At 37.0% G+C, this 22,097-nt stretch overlaps 1 protein-coding gene across 3 annotated transcripts in view; it reads left to right on the top strand.

Moving 5' to 3' along the window:
• The window catches only part of ATR (ATR serine/threonine kinase), a 129,784-nt gene that overhangs the window by 68,012 nt on the left and 39,675 nt on the right, over window positions 1–22,097 (top strand). For all 3 annotated transcript variants that reach the window (XM_063602589.1, XM_003826518.4, XM_055110577.2), the window contains 8 exons: window positions 2,807–2,985; window positions 5,609–5,773; window positions 7,457–7,548; window positions 11,187–11,278; window positions 12,129–12,306; window positions 13,711–13,890; window positions 14,383–14,542; window positions 17,605–17,784. In XM_063602589.1, coding sequence (XP_063458659.1) covers window positions 2,807–2,985; window positions 5,609–5,773; window positions 7,457–7,548; window positions 11,187–11,278; window positions 12,129–12,306; window positions 13,711–13,890; window positions 14,383–14,542; window positions 17,605–17,784 — 1,226 coding nt within the window. The remainder of the gene's footprint in view (window positions 1–2,806; window positions 2,986–5,608; window positions 5,774–7,456; window positions 7,549–11,186; window positions 11,279–12,128; window positions 12,307–13,710; window positions 13,891–14,382; window positions 14,543–17,604; window positions 17,785–22,097) is intronic.

Raw genomic sequence — 22,097 nt, 5'->3', positions numbered from 1 at the left:
AGAATCTTGATTTAAAAATGACACCTGCTAATTTGTCCCTATGATATAAGCATTGATGAGAAGAATTATATTCATCACACACTAATGGATATTCTTACTTTCTTTGAACCTTTTTTTTTTTTCCATTCTTGGCAATAAGTGGATGGTTATAATCTGGCCTTATACCTTAGCTGTTCTCACAGACATCAAGTATTTTTCCTTCAGGCTTTCAGGCTAATTGAAAAACTATCTAACAGTCCTTAAAGAGGCCTTCACTTCCATAATTCTCAGTTTGTGAGCATCTCCCTCTTGTTCTGTTGAAGCAGATACTTTCCTGTTGTTAAGCAAAATAGTTGATTATTTTTCTAAAATTTCCTGGACTTGCCAATAATTACCTGCTTGGAGAATGTTTTTGTCTGGAATGTGGCTATTAATATATTTTTATATTTAACTATTAAATGTTTGTTTTTAATTTTTTTTTTTTTTTTGAGACTAAGTCTCTCTCTGTTGCCCAGGCTGGAGTTGCAGTGGTGTGATCTCGGCTCACTGCAGCTTCCACCTCCTGGGTTCAAGTGATTCTCATGCCTCATGCCCAGCTAATATTTTGTACTTTTAGTAGAGACGGGGCTTCACCATGTTGGCCAGGCTGGTCTCTAACTCCTGGGCTCAAGCAGTCCATCTGCCTCGATCTCCCAAAGTGTTGGAATTATAGGTGTGAGCCAGCACAACCAGCCTGTTAGTTTTTATTTCTGCATGTCAAAATGGTACTGTAAAACCAAACACTCTATTATCACCATTTTCAGTGACAGTAGCTTTTTTTTTTTTTTCCTGAGACAGAGTCTCACTCTATAGCCCAAGCTGGAGTGCAGTGGCATGATCTTGGCTCACTGCAACCTCCACCTCCCAGGCTTAAGCGATTCTTGTGCCTCAGCCTCCTGAGTAGCTGGGGCTACAAGCACATGCCACCATACCCGACTAATTTTTTATATTTTAATGGAGACAGGGTTTCACCACATTGCCCAGGGTGGTCCCAAACTCCTGAGCTCAGGCGATCCACCTGCCTTGGCCTCCCAGAGTGCTGGGATTACAGACGTGAGCCACTGTGCCTGGCCAAAATTCTAGCTTTTAAGAATAACATTTGTAATGATTCAAAAGTACAATACCTTTAACATTTCTTTAACATTTTTGTAGAGACCCCCATCTCTACAAAAAATACAAAAATTAGCTGGGTGTGGTGGTGTGCACCTGTAGTCCTAGGTTACTCACAAGGCTGAAGTGTGGGGATTGCTTGAGCCTGTGAGGTTGAGGCTACGGTGAGACAAGATCACACCCCTGCACTCCAGCCTGGGCAGCAGAGCGAGACCCTGTCTCCAAAAAAAAAAAAAAAAAAAAAAAAATCAGAATTTGAAATCATCTACAAATTTTGATGGAAATAAGGACCTTATTTTAAATATAATCTGTTTAGAATATACTACCTTAGGCTAGGTGTGGTAGCTCACACCTGTAATCCTAGCACTTTGGGAGGCCGAGGCGGGAGGATCACTTGAGCTCAGGAGTTCAAGATCAACCTGTGCAACATAATGAGACTTCATCTTTACAAAAAATACAAAACTTGGCCAGGCGTGGTGGCACATGCCTATGGTCCCAGCTACTCGGGAGGCTGAGGCAGGATCACTTAAGTCCAGGAGGTGAAGGCTGCAGTGAGCTATGATCTTGCCACTGCACTGCAGCCTCAGTGAGAATGAGATCAAAATAAATTTTTTTAAAAAGTAAGTGAATAAATAAAAATAAAATATACTGCCTTATTTAAATTTTGAAGAAATTTGTTGCCTGTTTTCTACACACTTATGAATCATTAAAATTTAGAAGTTTTGAATAATTCGTAAACTAGACTGTCCTCATTTAGAAGTTTTTAATTTTTGTCTTTTTGTACACTCTTGAAAAATTATCCTAAAGTACTTGTGGTTTTACTTTGAAGGCACTTTTACTTTCAATTTCTTTTTTTTTTTTTGATACAGAGTCTCGCTCTGTCACCCAGGCTGGAGTGCAGTGGCGTGATCTCAGCTCACTGCAAGCTCCGCCTCCCAGGTTCACGCCATTCTCCTGCCTCAGCCCCCCGAGTAGCTGGGACTAAAGGCACCCGTCACCACGCCCGGCTAATTTTTTGTATTTTTAGTAGAGACGGGGTTTCACCGTGTTAGCCGGGATGGTCTCGATCTCCTAACCTTGTGATCTGCCTGCCTCGGCCTCCCAAAGTGCTGGGATTACAGGCGTGAACCACCATGCCCAGCCATTACTTTCAATTTCTATTGTAATAGGTGATACTGTATTTTTGGCAACCAAGAAAAAATAGGTGGATAACAAAGAATTCTAAACTTTAAAAAAGATTATTTCCATAGTTCTGAACTTTCCCTACAAAATAGCTACATTTAATCATTTTTTATAGTTATCAAAAATAATGACTAATCTTGTATCTTTTGTATCATCATTATATCTTTTCAAAATTTAATAATAGATTGATATTTAATCCTCACCAACAACGTTGTAAGGAAGGCAAGACAGGTACTAACATTTTCCTTTTATAGGTAAAGAAATAGAGGCTCAGTAAATTAAATGACTGTCCAAAGAAAGGTAAGTTATAATGGCAGAGTTGGAGCAAGACTCTCTGAACAATTGTTCTGTTGTTAGTTACATTCTAAATATGATATCCTAATATATTCAGATTAATTTGTTTAGTGAAATAAATTGAACTTAAATACTTAAATTGACACTTTTAAATTTTATCTTATAAGTCTTTAATTACTCAACTTCTTTTTTTATGATCTAGTATCTACTGTGGATTATGAAGACTATCAGAGTGTAACCCGTTTTCTAGACCTCATACCCCAGGATACTCTGGCAGTAGCTTCCTTTCGCTCCAAAGCATACACACGAGCTGTAATGCACTTTGAATCATTTATTACAGAAAAGAAGCAAAATATTCAGGAACATCTTGGATTTTTACAGGTCTGAAGTTAATATAGTGAATTTAATAATGAAAATTAATGTGGCCAGTCTTTTATGTTTATGTTGTTCATTTTATTGAATGTTTTATATGCTATGCTTAGAAGCTTATAGATTAGTGGGGAGAGATAAACATCAATTTGGTATAATATTTTAAGTACAGTAACACACATGTACCCTGAGGAAGGACACTTAACTCATCCATGTGGAATAGGGTGGGAGATGGAAGCGGATGAGCCAGAGGTCAGGAATGGCTTCTTGGAGATGGTGTCTTAAAAAATGAGCAGTATAGGGAGGCAAGACATTACAATCAGAGGCATCTCTGTGGAGTATTTGAAAAGAGCATGGTATATGCCAAAGAGTAAAGTGTCGGTTTTGGAATGGTAGAGGAAAGATCACAAATAATAGAAGACTTTTTAAGTTGCCCAAACTTCTTGGAGGGTGTGAACTAGGGAAGTGTTATGGTCATAACGGAATTTTAGCTAAATGCCTGTGGCAGTTGTGGAGGAGGAGTTTGGAAGGGCTATGATTCAAGGAATTACTCTTCTCCTTGTGAGAGTTGTGGTCCTGAATTTGGGAGTGAGTTAGTGGGGGCAAGTGCCAGTTATGTCAGGTATCAAGCATGAAAATGCTGGTGAAATAATGATTTAGGCGATGTTATGATTGTGTAGGGAAGAAAAGAAAGTAAGAGCAGGTGAGGCGAATACAGTGGAATTAAATAAGAGCTCAAGATTGGTGGGCTTTTCAAATCAAAAAGCAAAGTGTGATAAAATAACTAGAAAATTAGTAACTTGCAGTCTTAAGATGAATATTAGCCCCTTCCTATCTTTGTGTTCCTCCTTGTCCAGCTTTAAGTCTATGGTTCATGGTTAAAATCGTTCCCTTAGAGTGATGCTCAACTTCTTGTCTTTTTCCCACTGTGTTGTACTCCGTTTGTCAAACTCCAACCATGTAAGCAGCTGGAGAAAAATTACACAGTGGGTGTTATAACTGGTTTCAGTTTAAGTTCATGATCTCAAACATCTTTAAAACTGCAGGACTCTAACATTACCTTCAGACCGGCTGTGTTTCTCTAGTAAGGCTGCTTTCCCCTTTGTCAAGATGACTGTCTCTTACCTTCACTTTGTTTCCCTGCTTCCAGCTGACAATCTTGCTTCATGATTCATTAGGAAAAATCTGCAAATGAAACAGCATCTGCACCACATTCTTTTTCTTCCCTTCTGTTATTTTATTTATTTATTTATTTTGAGATAGGGTCTTGCTCTATCACCTAGGCTGGAGTACAGTGGCACGAGCTCGGCTCACTGCAACCTCCACCTCCCAGGCTCAAGGGATCCTCGCACCTCAGCCTCCCGAGCAGCTGGGACCACAGGCGCTGCTACCACACCTGGCTAATTTTTTGTATTTTTTGTAGAGACGGGGTTTTCCATGTTGCCTAGGCTGGCCTCCTGACCTCAAGTGATCTGCCTGCCTTGGCCTCTCAAAGTGCTGGGATTACAGGCATGAGCCACTGTGCCTGGCTTCTTCTGTTATTTTTAAGGAAGGATTTCTTCCTGTCAAAATTCAATCTTTCTACTTGTGTTCTCAATTTCAAGATGTAACTTCTTCATATATTCCTTCTTTCTCTAGTGTAATTAATTTCCCTTTGGGAACCAGAGTATATAGAGCATATAGACATGCTCTGGTAAATCCTACCTTCTCCTTTAGATACATCCCATCTCTCTGTTTCCGGAACTTCACAACCGGTTTTTGAAGGAATTGTCTAGTTTCTTTATACTGCAGTCACTTCTTTGTTTCTCATTCACTCTGCCCATTTCAACAAGACTTCTCTTTTTCTTTTCTGTTGACACTATTCTTGCTAAGAAAATTGGTGGCCACGTGTTACCAAATCCAGTAAATTTTTCCCAGCCCTCATTTTCTTAACCTCAGTATCATTGACCATGCCTTTCTCATTAAGACATCATTTGCTTTTCTCCCATGGCTTCTGGGATATTTTATTCTCCAGTTTTCTTCCAAGTTATCTCGCTTCTCCTGTTTCATTTGCCAGCTCTTCCTTCTTGATAAATGTAGAAACTCTAATCTCTATCGTCAGTCTGCTTTTCTTCTTTATCCATTTCCTAGATCATCCCATTCTTTCTCATGTTGTGAGAGACTGTCTTTGTGCTGACTCCTAAATTTTTATCTTTAGCTTGAATATCTCCTTTGAGCCCAGATTGCTATCTTGGTTTTCTTGAAGTCATCTCAATAACAATATATTAAAATGGTTATTTACATTTTTAAAAATTTAAAAATTCAATAAAACTCTTATAAACTATACTCAACAGAATATGTTATCATTTGGATCTAGACAGTTTTAGGATCCTGAGGTTCTTTATAACCCTTATGATCAATAACAGCTATTGATATAGATTTGTATTTAAAAGGAATAAGAATGTTGAGGGAATAGAATGCCTGGAAATAAGTTTATAATTTTACTGTGACTTTGCCATGAAACAAATGCTTACTATTACTTTGAGGAAAAATTTCTCAAAAAATTGCTGTTTCAATATAAACAGGTGGTTTTATAGTTTTATTTCCAGTTGTGTTTTTTTCTTGTTTTTGATTGTTTTTTAATCATTGAACAAAGAAATTGTATGCTGCTATGCATGAACCTGATGGAGTGGCCGGAGTCAGTGCAATTAGAAAGGCAGAACCATCTCTAAAAGAACAGATCCTTGAACATGAAAGCCTTGGCTTGCTGAGGGATGCCACTGCTTGTTATGACAGGGCTATTCAGCTAGAACCAGACCAGGTAAGATAATAATTGAAAGGCAACTGTAATGAAAATAGCCCTGAATAGGAACTCTGGAAACCTTAGTTTTTTTTGTTTTGTTTTGTTTTGTTTTTGAGACAGAGTCTCGCTCTGTTGGCCAGGCTGGAGTGCAGTGGCATGATCTTGGCTCACTGCAACCTCTGTCTCCCGGGCTCAAGCAATTCTGCCTCAGCCTCCCGAGTAGCTGGGATTACAGGTGTGTGCCACCACACCACATCCAGCCGAAACCTTAGTTTTAATACTGTTTCTATCAGTGTCACTGAGTGTCTGGAAAATATTTAACCCTCTCTAAGCTTGAGTTTCCTAACAGATAAAATTAGAGACTTTACTAGATGATTTTAAAAATTCCTTCCAGGCCGGATGCGGTGGCTCACGCCTGTAATCCCAGCACTTTGGGAGACCAAGACGGGTGGATTCCCCGAGGTCAGGAGTTCGAGACTAGCCTGGCCAACATAGTGAAACCCTGTCTCTACCAAAAATACAAAAAATTAGCTGGGTGTGGTGGCAGGCGCCTGTAATCCCAGCTACTTGGGAGGCTGAGGCAAGAGAATTGCTTGAACCCGGGAGATGGAGGTTGCAGTGAGCCAAGATCGTACCATTGCACTCCAGCCTGGGCAACATGAGTGAAACTCTATCTCAAAAAAAAAAAAGTCCCTTCCAATACTATATTTATATGACTTTAGAAATCCCCTAAATGAATAAGATTTATTATGGAGTATATCTGTATTAAAATGTTCATTTAATAACTCTAAAATGTATATAATTTTAGTTTGCTATTAAAAGTGTAAGCCATGGATCAATTTGTAGAACTAGGGATTCTCCATAGCCTGAGAAACATTTTCATATTTTATACACCTACTCACCCACCTGCACGTCTCTAAAATGGTCCTGTAGAATCACAGAGTTACAGTTAGTAATGGGAATAAGCTGTGTGTCTATTGGAATGGGAAAGGGGTTTAGAATCATTAATTTACAATCTTGCCTTTAGATTCTTTCTAATTTTGGGATATTGCTTTTTGTCATATTTGACATGTTTCTCAGAAGCACAATATATAAATTCTTTATTTTTCACAATCTTCTTTTCATTTTAAAGGATAGTACATAATCCTCTTTAACTTTTTAGTGCTAAAGCCCGAAATCCATATTTAAAACATCAGGACCTTTGAGCTTGAATGTTTATGTGAGAAATATGACAATCTTTAAACAGAATATCAAAGATATTAGATACTTTTTATATTGGATGTGAACCAAAAAGTAGTCCAAATTGAAAAATATAATAACTTCAATCTGAGATTTTCTATGTTGTCTACATTTATTTATGTTACTTTAAATGTGTTAGGACATTGATGGGGGTCCTGCCATGTAAGTAAGCAAGTCAATTGTTAAATTAAGAAAGGTGTGACTGGGCATGGTGGCTCATGCCTGTAATCCCAGCACTTTGGGAGGCTGAGGCGGGAGGATTACTTGAGCCCAGGAGTTTGAGACCAGCCTGGGCAACATGGCGAGACCCTGTCTCTACAAAAAATTAAAATAATAATAATAAAAAAAAATAAGGGCAATAAAGTAAATAGTAATTTTTAAAGAATATCAGTTAAACTGTTTTTGGTCCCCAAGCTATTATTGAAGTGATAATTGCTATTTTAAATATTTTTAAATTTCTAGATCATTCATTATCATGGTGTAGTAAAGTCCATGTTAGGTCTTGGTCAGCTGTCTACTGTTATCACTCAGGTGAATGGAGTGCATGCTAACAGGTAATATTTTATAAAATGATTTTCTTTTGTTATTGTATCTGAATGGAGAATTTTTAATTAGTGAATTGGGTAATTTAATGTTTAGTAGAGTAATAAATGTTTTATGTGTTTTCATGGTATTGGAGATAAGCACCAACATTTTTTTTTCCTCAAGTTTTTCATAGTCAGTCTACCACTTAACAGCTTCTGTCTAAAGAGCCATCCTTGAATTAGATTTGCTTTAACACAAGGAACTTCTAGAACCCACCGGCTATTGGTGAGGCTCAGATGGGACTTCCTGGGCCTCAAAGGGCATCTATGCTCTGCTTACAGTATCAGTACCACTTATTTTCCGTGCTAGAGGTTGTGACTGATTTATGGAATACCACTGTAGACTGTGTGCATTGATTTTACTCTAGATGATTGATGAATGTGAAAGCAGCCTTCCTTTCCTAAAGAAGGTGGGTTTATTGTAGAAAATCAAATTAAACAAAAAATAATACATGTATGTGGCGAAACATTAAGGCTGAGTAGTTCTTCCAGTTTGGAGATTAAATGTGGAGATTAGCACTGCTCTTGAAGCTGCTTTGCTGTGAGAGCTGACAGCTGTATTCCTTGATTTATTCACCAGACTCTAAATGGCTATTCTGGGCAGTAAAATCTGGTCAAAAGGGAATGGGATCTCAGTTAAACAAAGATTATACAGGCCACTGTTTTTGGACTACTCTGAAGCCAAGTTTTTCTTTCTCTTTTTTTTCAACTTTTATTTTAGATTCTGAGGGTACATGTGCAAGTTAGTAACAAGGGCATATTACGTGATACTGAGGTTTAGGATACAATTGAACCCATCACCCAGGTAGTGAGCATAGTACCCAAAAGATAGTTTTTCAACTCTTGCCTCCCTCCCTCCCCCACCCCTTGTAGTCTGCAGTGTCTATTGTTCCCATTTTTGTGTCCATGTGTACCCAATGTTTAGCTCCCATTTTATTCTTTTTTATAGCTGCATAGTATTCCATTGTGTATATGTGCCACATTTTCTTTATCCCATCTACCATTGATGGGCACTTAGGTTGATTTCATGTCTTTGCTATTATGAATAGTGCTGCAATGAACATACGAGTGTATGTATCTTTTTGGTAGAATGGATTATTTTCCTTTGGGGATATACCCAGTAATGGGATTGCTGTGTGTTCTATTTTCAGTTCTTTGGGAAATCTCTAAACCACCTTCCACAGTGGCTGAACTAATTTATATTCCCACCAACAGTGTATAAGTATTCTCTTTTCTCTGCAGCCCCTTCTACATCTTTTTTGACTTTTTAGTAATAGCCATTCTGGGCTGGGTGTGGTGGCTCATGCCTGTAATCGCAGCACTCTGGGAGGCCAAGGCGGGTGTATCATTTGAGGCCAGTAGTTCAAGACCAGCCTGGCCAACATGGTAAAACCCCATCTCTACTAAAATAATACAAAAATTAGCTGGGCGTGATGGTGCACATCTGTAATCCCAGCTACTCGGGAGACTGAGGCAGGAGAATTGCTTGAACCTGGGAGATGGAGGTTGCAGTGAGCTGAGATTGCACCACTGCACTCCAGCCTGGGCAACAGAGGGAGACTTTGTCTCAAAATAATAATAATAATAGTAGCCATTCTGATTAGTGTGAGGTGGTATCTCATTGTGGCTTTGATTTGCATTTCTCAAATAATTGTGACGACGAGCATGTTTTCATATGCTTGTTGGCTGCTTGTATGTCTTCTTTTGAGAAGTGTCTGCTCATGTCCTTTGCCTACTTTTTAATGGGGTTGTTTGTTTTTTTGCTTGTTGATTTATTTGAGCTTTTTATAGATTCTGAAGCCAGCCTTTTCTAAGTACTGTTTGTATGGGTTCCAAAACTGTGATTCATAAAGACTATCATTTTACAATGTCTAAGGGCAGAGAAGTTCACTGTTGGTCAGATGGTATCACAGTAGTTGAAATCACAAGGGAAGTTTTACAGAAGTAGAGAAGGAATGCTTATATGTTGTGGATATGTTTCTCCAGATTAGTTGAGAGACTTTATGAATAAATAGATTACAGGGATTTGGGAAAGAGTCGTGGCTCAAATTGGGGTGTCAAATTTCTTTTTGACATAGACTACACATTCAGACTCCTCTTTTCTTCTCTTTGGGTCTGGGATACATAGAGCCTCCTGATTTGGGTTGTGAAAAAGGCATGCGTCAATATTCAATGAAGGGGTGCTGTGTCATGGTGAAGCAAATGATTATGGATGGGGCATGTTTTTCTTGGGGTAATTTCTGTTTGCATTAAATAAATATTTTTCCTAAAATATTGACTGTGCCTACCCTATTTATCATTCTTTTTAATGTACCCATTTATGTGGATACATTCTCACAGCCTGATCCTGATTGCCATTTGTACTTTTTGCTATAAGTCTTTGTGTGACACATCCCCTTTGTTATCTGATATCCCATAGATAATCTGTTATCCCACAGTTGGATAACAAATACTGCCTAATTCTACTGAGATTTTTATCCTGAAATTTTTATATTTTGGTGTCTGATGGTAAGCTTGTAAAGTCCTTCAAAATTGGACTTTTGAAAATTACATTTCAGTTGTATTTCTTTAGCCTTATTCTAAACTGTTTTTGGTGGTGGTCATAAATTTAGAAATTGGAAATCCTCTAGCTTCTATTTTTAGAATTTAAAAAAATGAAACTTGTTAGATCACTTGTTGTCTTTTCTTTATGTGTTTTTACTACAATAAAAAGAGCAAGGAAAACTTTTGAGGATATTAATTCCAGCCTCTCTGTTACTTTATTTATAATATGGATATATATGTGCTGTATGCAGTGTTATTAGATTATTAAATGGAAAATTGTACCTAGCCTAGGATCTAAACATCTGGCAGAAATTCAGAAAGTATGATTAATAAAAAAGAAACATGAGGAAAGCCTAGCGGTTTCTGTGTAGTCATGATCTCAAATATCACTGGTCATCCTAATGTCACCTAAGTAGAATGCTTAGAACAAAATAATTAGCCTATATCATACTGGTTTTGCAAACTCAAATTTTAAACTAACTGAAAGTAGTTTAAAAATAGGTATATATTTTAGGTAGCTAGTTTTATATACTTTGTTATGCCATTGACAAATCATTGTAACTTTCTTTTGCTCTTGGTATTGTTCTAGATACCTCCCAACTGTCCGTAAGTTATACCACTGGCCCCCCTGTATTTTTGTCTTAAATTTAATTCAGAATTCTGAGTTATTGGAATTGCTTACCTCTGAATTTATGTGTGTTCAGTTGGCTCTTTTTCTTCCTTGCTCTTTGTTCAAATTAAGCATGCAGCTATTTTTACAATGGGCTTAGTTATTATTCAGGAATTAACTCTGCTCTAATATATGGCACACTTTAATTTGTTGAAGAATGTCATTTTAAATGGTGTATCAGAAGTAATTAGTGAAAAAATATTTTTGAAGGATGGAAAGATTAAAATTTTCTGGATAGTTTCTGGATAGAGATAATTATTTTATATCTAAGAACAAAATACAATATAATGCAAATTCAATAAATATAATAAATAGAGTATGTAAACCAATGAAAAATCTCTGAATGTCACCTTAAATAAATTAAAGTTTAGTTGATATGGGTTTCTTTTAATAGGTCTGAGTGGACAGATGAATTAAACACGTACAGAGTGGAAGCAGCTTGGAAATTGTCACAGTGGGATTTGGTGGAAAACTATTTGGCAGCAGGTAAAATTACTTCTTAAAATATAAGCAGTTTTAGGATGGGTGCGGTGGCTCACGCCTGTAATCCCAGCACTTTGGGCGGCTGAGGCGGGCGGATCATGAGGTCAGGAGATCGAGACCATCCTGGCTAACACAGTGAAACCCCGTCTCTACTAAAAATACAAAAAATTAGCTGGGCGTGGTGGCACGCGCCTGTAGTCCCAACTACTCGGGAGGCTGAGGCAGGAGAATTGCTTGAACCTGGGAGTTGGAGGTTGCAGTGAGCTGAGATTGCGCCACTGCACTCCAGCCTGGGTGACAGAGTGAGACTCCATCTCAAAGAAAAAAAAAAAGCTGTTTTAATATGACATAAATATTCCGACTTAAGTAACTTAGCAACATTCATACTTAATATCTTAGCCTGTTTTATGATTGCCTTGTTTAGTTGTTCAAAGTAGAATGAAACCAGGCTGGGCATGGTGGCTCACACCTGTAATCTCAGTGTTTTGGGAGGCCAAGGTGGGAGGATTGCTTGAGGCCAAGAGCTCTAGACCAGTCTGGGCAAAATACTGAGACTGTCTCTGCAAAAATGTTTTTTAAAAAACTTAGCTGGGCATGGTGGCTCATGCCTGTTCACCTACTCAGGAGACTGAGGTGGGAGGATCACTGGAGCCCAGAAGTTCAAGGCTGCAGTGAGCTATAATCATGCCATAGCCCTCTATCCCGGACCACAGAGTGAGACTCTGTCTCAAAAAAAAAAAAAGGAATGAAGCCACCTGTTTGATATTTCAGCTGACCATTTTATCTAATGAAATAAAGCTGACTCTTGGACCCAGCTACCGTGACATTTCTTGACTCTTCATTTGTTTTTCAGATGGAAAATCTACAACATGGAGTGTCAGACTGGGACAGCTATTATTATCAGCCAAAAAAAGAGATATCACAGCTTTTTATGACACACTGAAACTAGTGAGAGCAGAACAAATTGTACCTCTTTCAGCTGCAAGCTTTGAAAGAGGCTCCTACCAACGAGGATATGAATATATTGTGAGGTATTTTGGAATTTCCATTTTTATATTTCTGGCCTATAAATGTCACCTGACAGGATTGGAAATTTTTTTTGAGTAAATAATTGATAGTGAGTTTGGTTTCATGCATAGCTACACTAGATAGCTCTTTCATTCTTTTTACCTCACAATCACCCTACAGTTAAAATTATAACATACATCCTTTTAAGGAAAGGCAACTATGAGACTAATGAAAAACATAATAAAAATATCTTATGTTTGTCCTCTTGTAATGTCATAGTTTGCTTTCTATATAACCAAATATAATATAGACATCTATAGCACCTGGCACATTGGTGCTCGGTATTCGTTGTTTCCCTTTCCTTTTCATTTAGAAATGTGTTTGATATTTCCCCCCAAAAATATAGGCATCACATTACTAGAAAGAATATTAACTTTTATAGGTGAGGAAGAAAATGTTGGAAAACATTTTAGGTCTATGAATTCTACCTGAGGAAAAATGATAAACTAAATATTGTAATTAAGGTATAAGAAATTTACTACATAGCACTGTTTTTTTAAGTTAGAAGAATTCATTATATTTAGTATCAACCCGTTTGGTGATATCTTAATGAAACTAGAGATTGGACCACTGAGTTTAATTCTGTTCTGTAGCTACTCAGCTATATCCTTGTACCTTGAACACTGAATCATAGACACTGACTATCATACAAGGGGGAAAAAGCTAGTGTGAATGTATCAAAGTTTCCATCACTCTTAGAAAAAAACTACATTAATTTCATAATTTTTTACTATCATCTGCTATGCCAGGCCCTCTTATAGTAGCACCAGCAATATATGCAAATACCTCATGTTGGTTTATAATGGATCCATATTTTCTTTTATCTTCATTTAGGTGGTAAATTTTGGTTTCATACATTTGAATTTAGTTTTATCCATCATTCTCCAGTTTAATTAGGAATTTGGGATTCACTGCAAATCCCTAAATATTTATTTTAAAAGTTTAATGTAATTAATTTTATTTATTTATTTATTTATTTACTTATTATTTTAAGGGACGGGGTCTTGCTATGTCACCTGAGCTGGAGTGCAGTGGCTATTCACAGGCATAATCATAGCTCACTGCAATCTTGAACTCCTGAGTTCAAGTGATCCACCTGCCTCAGTCTCCTGAGTAGCTGGAGTACAGGTGCACGCTACCATGCCTGGCTAAAGCACCAAATGTATAAACCACCATAAATTGGTGTTTACATTCAGTTTGAAAAGATATAAATGTAATTATTTACTTAGCAAGGATATATTAAAGTTCTACTAAAGACAACTGTGTATTTTAAATTCTTTATTTCTGATTTAAAGTACATGCTTTATATATGAGATTAATAAGGCTGAATATGATAACATTTTAACATAGGCTCTATCTATCTTCAGATTGCACATGTTGTGTGAGTTGGAGCATAGCATCAAACCACTTTTCCAGCATTCTCCAGGTGACAGTTCTCAAGAAGATTCTCTAAACTGGGTAGCTCGACTAGAAATGACCCAGAATTCCTACAGAGCCAAGGAGCCTATCCTGGCTCTCCGGAGGGCTTTACTAAGCCTCAACAAAAGGTTTCTCACACTACTTTTTTTTAAAATGTCACTTATCTTGAATTTGATATTTGGATATTATTTGGGGGTGTTTGTATTTCTTAATTTTCTGTCTGAATCTACATTTTTCTATTTTTAATTATCAGGGCTACACTATCTGGTTGAAAGGAACCTAGAACTTAAGAATCACTTTTAGACACCATTTCTTTCTCTTTTTTAAGATGTTAAAAACATATCTGGGGGATATGTTTTTTACTGATAAAAATCAAGAATAAGGTTCATAATAGGTAAAACAGAACACTGTAAGAAAAGTTAAGTCAAGGCTTTTTAAACAAATTAATAATTAATTCCTTTGAAATAGTATATGAAGAAGGTTCTGTATTGGGAACAGAGGCTTTCAAAACATTGGAACTACTTGCAAAGTTTATGACCTAGATTTAAATTGTTTTAAGTTAAGTTGTTGTGTACACTTACCAACAGTCTCTCTCACCGATGTGTTGTTACTTCCTTTAGACCAGATTACAATGAAATGGTTGGAGAATGCTGGCTGCAGAGTGCCAGAGTAGCTAGAAAGGCTGGTCACCACCAGACAGCCTACAATGCTCTCCTTAATGCAGGGGAATCACGACTCGCTGAACTGTACGTGGAAAGGGCAAAGTGGCTCTGGTCCAAGGTAATGGCCAGGGAAATGTCATCAGATATATATATATATATATATATATATATATATATATATATATATATATATATATATATTCGGGAATTATGTACTTCCTTAAAAGGCCAACTGAGAGAACATAACTAATCCAAATTAAGAACCTTCCTTTTCTATCACTTTTCTTCATTAGTTATCTACCATAGCCTGGAAGTAATTGTTCTTTTTACTCTACAGTCCCCAGATACCTTCCCATTTCAAGGCTGAATGTGGAGTTTTTTCAGTTTTCATCTATCTTACATTTTCCTTGAGGAAAACGACCTCTTAATTTTTCACCTTATGTATGTATACAGGGTGTATATAGTAGTGACCCAGTAAATGTTGGTTAAATGAATGTTACTCTGTCACTTAGTCGCTGGCAGATAATTAGCTCTCTGTGGACTTGCCAGTGTTACTGTAAATATTCAGCTCTGATCTAGCCAGAAAGGGCCTAGCATCTGAACAGAAGTTCACGGCAGACCTCAGACTAAAGCCAAAGTAATAAGAAGGGGGTTTTTTAAACATTGGAACTACTTGCAAGGTTTATGACCCAGATTTATTTTTTATTTTTATTTATTTATTTATTTATTTATTTATTTATTTTGAACCGGAGTCTCGCTCTGTTGCCCAGGCTGGAGTGAGGTGGCACGATCTCCGCTCACTACAACCTCTGCCTCCCGAGTTCGAGTGATTCTCCTGCCTCAGCCTCCTGAGTAGCTGGGACTACGGGTGTGTGCCACCACGCCCGGCTAATTTTTTGTATTTTTAGTAGAGATGGGGTTTCACCGTGTTAGCCAGGGTGGTCTCGATCTCCTGACCTCATGATCCACCTGCCTCAGCCACCCAAAGTGCTGGGATTACAGGCGTGAGCCACCGCGCCTGGCCAATAACCCAGATTTAATGGCTATTACTTAAATTTCTCCTCAGGCTAGTCACCAGTTTAGAATTAGTAATAGGCATTACTAATAATAATAGCATGTTCTGGAATTGATACTTAGCAACTATTGTTGGTGCCATTTGTGGTTACACCAACTTGTGGTGGCTGAGAAAGGACAGGAGAGGTTTCCTGGATGAGAGGGGAAAGCAATTTATTCAGTGTGCATTAGTCAGTACCTGGTCATTTTATTGAGCTAGTGGTAGTCTATGTATTATAATACCTTAAACTCAAAATGTTCAAAATGCAATTTATTACCTAATACTCAATATCTCTTTCTCCTCTCATGTTTCCTACTTCTCTGAACAAGACTTTATTCCATCCTCCCATCAAAAGCAGAAATCTGGACATCATCTTAAATTCCTTCTGCAACCTCACTTTTCACATCCAGCTGGAGACTAAATCTTTGTTCTTCAACCTTAGAAATATCTCTTGAATCCTCTCCCTCTTATTTATTTCCACTGCTTTAACTTATGACTTTATTATTTACTTCCTCTAACAATATTAACAACCATTTTAGGATCTCACCATTTCCCTGTATACGTTACTGCAGTTTGTGATCTTTCTAAAATCCACATCGAATCATGTTGCTCCTTCAAAAAGATTAAATCCTACAAAGTATTCTTCATACCTTTAGGATTAAGCCTAACTCTAGGAACTACACAAATCCCTTTCTGATCAAGTCCTGGCCTACTTCCTCAGTGTCATTCATCACCATCTCAAAAACCCTTTAAACTTCAGCTAAAATCAGACTATGTGCTTTTCTTCCAATTAAAATTATTATTCCATCTACCTAGAATGCCTTTCACTAAATTCTCTGCCAAGAAGATTTCTACTCATTCTTGAAAACCTAATTCAAATTTTCTTCGTTGATAACTTTTCCTGACTGCAGTTCTTCTCCATTTTCCTATATTCTTCAGGTAGGTTTAAGGGACTCTCTTCTCTATCCTGTATAATGCTGATGTATATTCCTCTGTTGTAACACTTAGCAAATATGCTTTTATTTCACATAGTTTCTTTTCTCATGTGACTATGAACTTTTTTTATGTCAGGGATTTTAATTTGTTTGTGATTGTCTTCAATTCCCTGAACTTTGATTATAGTCCTTTCTTGATATCCATGGAGGGATTGGTCCCAGGATTCTCTATGGATAACAAAATCCGTGGATACTCAAGTCCTTTATATAAAGTGGCATACACAGTATTTGCATATAACCTGCGGACATCCTCTTGTATACTTCTCTAGGCTACTTATAATACCTAATACAGTGCAAATGCTTTGTAAACAGTTGTTATACTTGTATTGCTTATTCGTATTATTTTTAATTTTTTCTTTGTAATATTTCTTTTTTTTTTTTTAATTTAAATTTTTATGTTTTGAGAGAGACAGAGTCTTGCTCTGTTGCCCAGGCTGGAGTGCAGTGGCATGATCATAGCTCACTGATGCCTTGGACTCCTGCTCTCAAGCAATCCTCCCACCTCACCCTGCACTTTGTATCAAAGGCTATAAGCATAAGCCATCATGCCTAGCTTTCTTTTTTTTTTTTTTTTAAGAGAGAGGATCTTGCTCTGTCACCCAGGCTGGAGAGCAGTGGTGTGTCATAGCTCACTGTAACTGCGAATTCCTGGGCTCAAGCGATCCTTCCCCCTCAGCCTCCCGAGTAGCTGGAATTATAGGCATGAGCCACCACACCTGGGTAATTTTTAAATTTTTTGTAGAGACAGGTTCTTGCTATGTTGCCCAGGCTAGTATCAAACTCCTGGCCCCAAGCAGTCCCCCTGCCTTGGCATCCAAAAGCACTGGAATTGCAGAGGTGAGCCACTGTGCCCAGCCATTCCTAATATTTTCTATCCACTGTTGGTTGAATCCATTGATGTGGAACCTGTGGATACAGAGAGCCAACTGCAGTTATAAAATTAATTAGTAAATGAATGAATGAGATGAAGCAATGTTTCAGTTTTAGAATTTTACTTTAATAAGAGGCAAATAAAAGATAAACATGAAATTACAAATGGATTTGTACAAAAACATAATGAACTAATACTTTTGCAGAAAATAGAAGTATGTTTTTAAATTAAAAGACTTATTGTTGCTTTTTTTATTTTAGGGTGATGTTCACCAGGCACTAATTGTTCTTCAAAAAGGTGTTGAATTATGTTTTCCTGAAAATGAAACCCCACCTGAGGGTAAGAACATGTTAATCCATGGTCGAGCTATGCTACTAGTGGGCCGATTTATGGAAGAAACAGCTAACTTTGAAAGCAATGCAATTATGAAAAAATATAAGGCAAGTATATGTATAATGCAGTTTCAGTTAACTCTGTTGACTAGGTAAAATGACTTAAGTCTATATGGCAAAGCACATGTATAAAAATAACCAGGAAATTTTTTTGACTTTTCAGTGAGTATATAAGTATATGGATTATCACAAAATAAATATACTCATGAAACTGCCACCACGTCAAGAAATAGAATATTATTTGAGCTCTATAACCCCACTACCCTTCATCCCAGTAATCACTATTCTCACCCTCTGTCTCAAAGTTAACTACATCCTAGCCTGAAAATTTTTCAGCAAAACCAATTTATAACTTCTTTACTAGGTATTAAACTTTATATAGATGGTGTTGTAAGAGATATACCTCTCAATAATCCATGGGTCAATGAAAACTTTCAATGGAAATTTAAAAGTACTTTGAACTGAATGATAATAAAAATGGCATATCATATCCTGTGCAGCTAAAGCCATTCTTAAAAGGGATTTAAATTTTTATTTGCATATATTCGAAGAAAATAAAGGTTCAAAATTAATGAGTTAAGTATCTATCCCAAAGAGTTAGAAAAGGAACTAAAAAAGTAGGGAGAGAAATAAAAAAGTAGAAGAAAGGAAATAATAAAGCAAAGAGCAGGTGGCTAGAATTTGTGGGACAGATTAACTGAGAGAAAAAAGTTAAACAGAGTAGTTCCTATCTGCATAGGAATTGTGTTGGCTGAATACCAGCCTGCACATGAATAATTCAGAATTCTATGAGGCCAAGCTAGGAATAACTGCTGGGGAAAGAATAAACATGCAGAGGCTATAAGAACAATTTCCAGAGCTCACACGGGATTGAGATTCATTCAGATTACAGGATTGAGAGTTATTCAGTCCACCAGCCAGATTAAGAGGCCTCATTGCATAATATGGAGCATTCAGTAAAGACCTTAAAAGGGCCACACCTTAGAAGTAGGACTAAATTAGTCCTAGGCTAAAAACTACTCTATATCCATACTAGAAGGGCAGTAAAACAAGCTTTAAGATGATTACACTGATCTTCAAGTAACCTTACTGCCTGCCAGATCAAAGCCTAACACTCTTTAAAGCAAGACAACAAAATCTAAAACTTGACAATGTAAAAATATATCCAGCATCCATTAAAAAATTACTCTGTGAATGAAGAAGCAGGAATATTTGAGCCATAGATAGGAAAAATAAATAAATCAGTAGAAATAGTTCTAGAAATGACAGGATTTAAAAACAGCTATTGTATATAGGCTCCATAAGTTTAAGAACATAAACAAAAATAAGAGCATGATGAGAAGAGAGAGAAATCAAAGATACAAGAAAGACCTAAATGGGACCAACAGCCAAAGCAAATGGCACAGACAGTGCTAATCTTTAGATCCAGGAAGTGTTGCGTTCTGATGAAGATAAATAGGAGTCCAGCTCCTTTTCCTTGGTTACAAGAAGATGTCATGCCACCTAAGAAACTAACCTTGATTTGCATTAAAAACTATATTATCCTAAAGGGCAGTGATAATGAGGCAAGTTCTGAAACCATACTTGTAAGTTTCACCTTCCCAGTTAGAGAGATCTTCTGAATTTATTCTAGTATGTAAGGCACAACAACTTATGAGGCACACAAAAACTCACCAGTACTTAACAGCAGAATTTGATAGCAAATATTCCAGTTCTCCCATCTCTGCCTGGGTACTAAAGCCAGGGTTAGGGAAGAGAGATGTTGTCAGACTACCAACTTTTCAGGTTCTGTTTCCTCTGCATACACCCCTAATTTCCTGTCATAAAGGCCTCAGTAGCTGCTTCTCTTGTTCTGGTTGCCTATACATGATGTAGACAGAAATGAGTAGAGAAAAGAATAGAGGCTGACTACTGTAGAATGACATGCAGATCCAAGGGGCCACATATTGCATGATTCCACTTACATGAAATGGCCAGAATAAGCAAATCCATAGAGACAGAAGGTAGATTAATGGGTACTAGAGACTGAGGTTGGGGCTGGGAAGTGACTGCTAATTGGTACAATTTTTTTTTTGGAGTGATGAAAATGTTCTGGAATTAAATAGTGGTATGGTTACACAACTCTGTAAATATACTAACAACAACTTTAAAAGTGTGAACTTTATAATATATTAATTATATCCCAATAGAGCTGTCATTTTAAAATATTACCCAAATGGCAACCTTTAAATAAAAAAAGAAGTAAAAGATACAAGGACTAGGAAAAAAATATAGGAAAGTTATTAATTACAGATGATATGAATACATATGTAGAAAATTCAAAAGATTATAAACTATTCAAAATATTGAGTGAATTAAACAAGATTGCCTGATGATTTTATTTCTATATGACAACAAGAAAGGAATTTAAAACGTACCATTTACAAGCAGAAAGTACTTGAACAGTTGGATATCTGTATGAGGAAAAAAATGATCTTCAACGTCTGCCTCATACGATAGACAAAATTGCTTCAAAAAAAGTAGATTATAGATCTAAACTGAAAAGCTAAAATTATGAATTTTTAGATGAAAAAATAGAAGAAAATCTTTACAACCTTAGGGTAGGCAAAGGTTTTCTTAGGTCACACAAAGCATTAAGCATTTAAAAAATCCTGATAAATTAGATGTTCATCAAAGTTAAAACCTTTTCTAAGAAAGACAGTTAAGAAAATGAAAAGGTAAGCCATAGACTTGGAGAAAATACTTGTAATACATATATGACAGAGGATTTGTAGCTAAATTATAGAGAACCCTACAACTTAGTAAGACAATTTAAAGATCTGTGAGGCTAGGCACAGTGGCTCAGGCCTGTAATCCCGGTGCTTTGGGAGGCCGAGGCCTGAGGATCACTTGAAGCTAGGAGTTCAAAACCAGCCTGGGCAATATAGTGAGAACCTGTCTCTGCAAAAATAAAAATTAGCCAGGTATGGTGACGAATGCCTATAGTCTTAGCTATTCGGGAGGCTAAAGCAGGAGGATCACTTGAGCCTAGGAGTTCAAGGTTACAGTTAGCTATGATTGCACCACTGCATTCCAGCCTGAGTTACAGAGTGAAACTTTGTCTATTAAAAGAAAAAAAATACAGATCTGCAAAAGTCTTGGATAGACACTTCATAAAGAATACATGCAAATGGCCAAAAAGCAAATGAAAAGATGCTTAACATCATTAGTCATTAGGAAGATGCAAATTAAAACCACAATGAAATAACACATTACACACTAAAATGGCTAAAGTCTGAAAGACTAGCAATACCTATTAATGCAATAAATGCCCCTGGTGGGGACTATAAAAAGTTAAATCTACCATATTCCATTCCATTCTTAGGTGTTTATCCAACAGAAACAATTACATATGTCAATAAAAAGACTTGTACACAAATGTTTATAGTAGGTTTAGTCACAAAAACTGGAAATAGGCCAGCTGGCCATCCAGAGAAGAATGGGTAAACAAACTGTGGTACAGTTGTATAATGGAATACTACCCTACAGTAAGAAGAAATGAACTACTGGTACACGCAACAAGGTAGATTAATGTCATAGATATGCTGAATGAAAGAAGAGGGACATAAAAGACTATATGCTTATATGATTTCATTTATGTGACATTTTAGAACAGGTACAATTAATGTATATGCATAGAAATTATATCAGTAGTTGCCTGGGTAGTTGGCAGGAGAGTGACGGCAAGGGTGGGCGCCCATAAGAACTTTCGAGAGTTAGGAATGTTCATCTTCTTGACTGGAATGATGGTTCCATGGGTGCATATGTCTTAAGAAAGTTGATTTAAAATTTTACTTTATTTTATTTTTGAGACAGGGTCTTGGTCTGTCAACCCAGGCTGGAGTATAGTGGCATGATTACAGCTCACTGCAGCCTCAACCTCCTGGGCTCAAGTGATCCTCCCACCTCAGCCTCTCAAGTAGCTGGGACTACAGGCACATGCCACCACACCCAGCTAATTTTTTATTTTGTGGAGAGAGGGTCTTGCTGTTCTGCCAAGGCTGGTCTCAGACTCCCTGGCCTCTACTGATCCTCCCACCTCCGCCTCCCAAAGTGCTGGGATTATAGTTGTGAGCCACCATGCATGCCCAGCCTAAAATTTTTAAAGATATCATTTAGGATAGCAATAAAAATGATGAAATGCCTAGGATTAAATTGCACACAAGACCTCTCCACAAAATAAAAATTAAAACATTAAAATTGAGTGAAGTAAAAAAGAACTAAATAAATTGGTAGCTAGAATACATGTATGAATGGGAAGACTCAATAATATAATTATTTCTCTACAAACTGACCTAGAGGTTTAATGCATTACTCATCAA

The sequence above is a fragment of the Pan paniscus genome, chromosome 2 (genome assembly GCF_029289425.2).
Source record: "Pan paniscus chromosome 2, NHGRI_mPanPan1-v2.0_pri, whole genome shotgun sequence".
In the NCBI taxonomy this organism is placed as follows: Eukaryota; Metazoa; Chordata; class Mammalia; order Primates; family Hominidae; genus Pan; species Pan paniscus.
The sequence above is the reverse complement of the archived record's forward strand: the minus strand, read 5'-3'. Positions and strand labels throughout refer to the sequence as shown.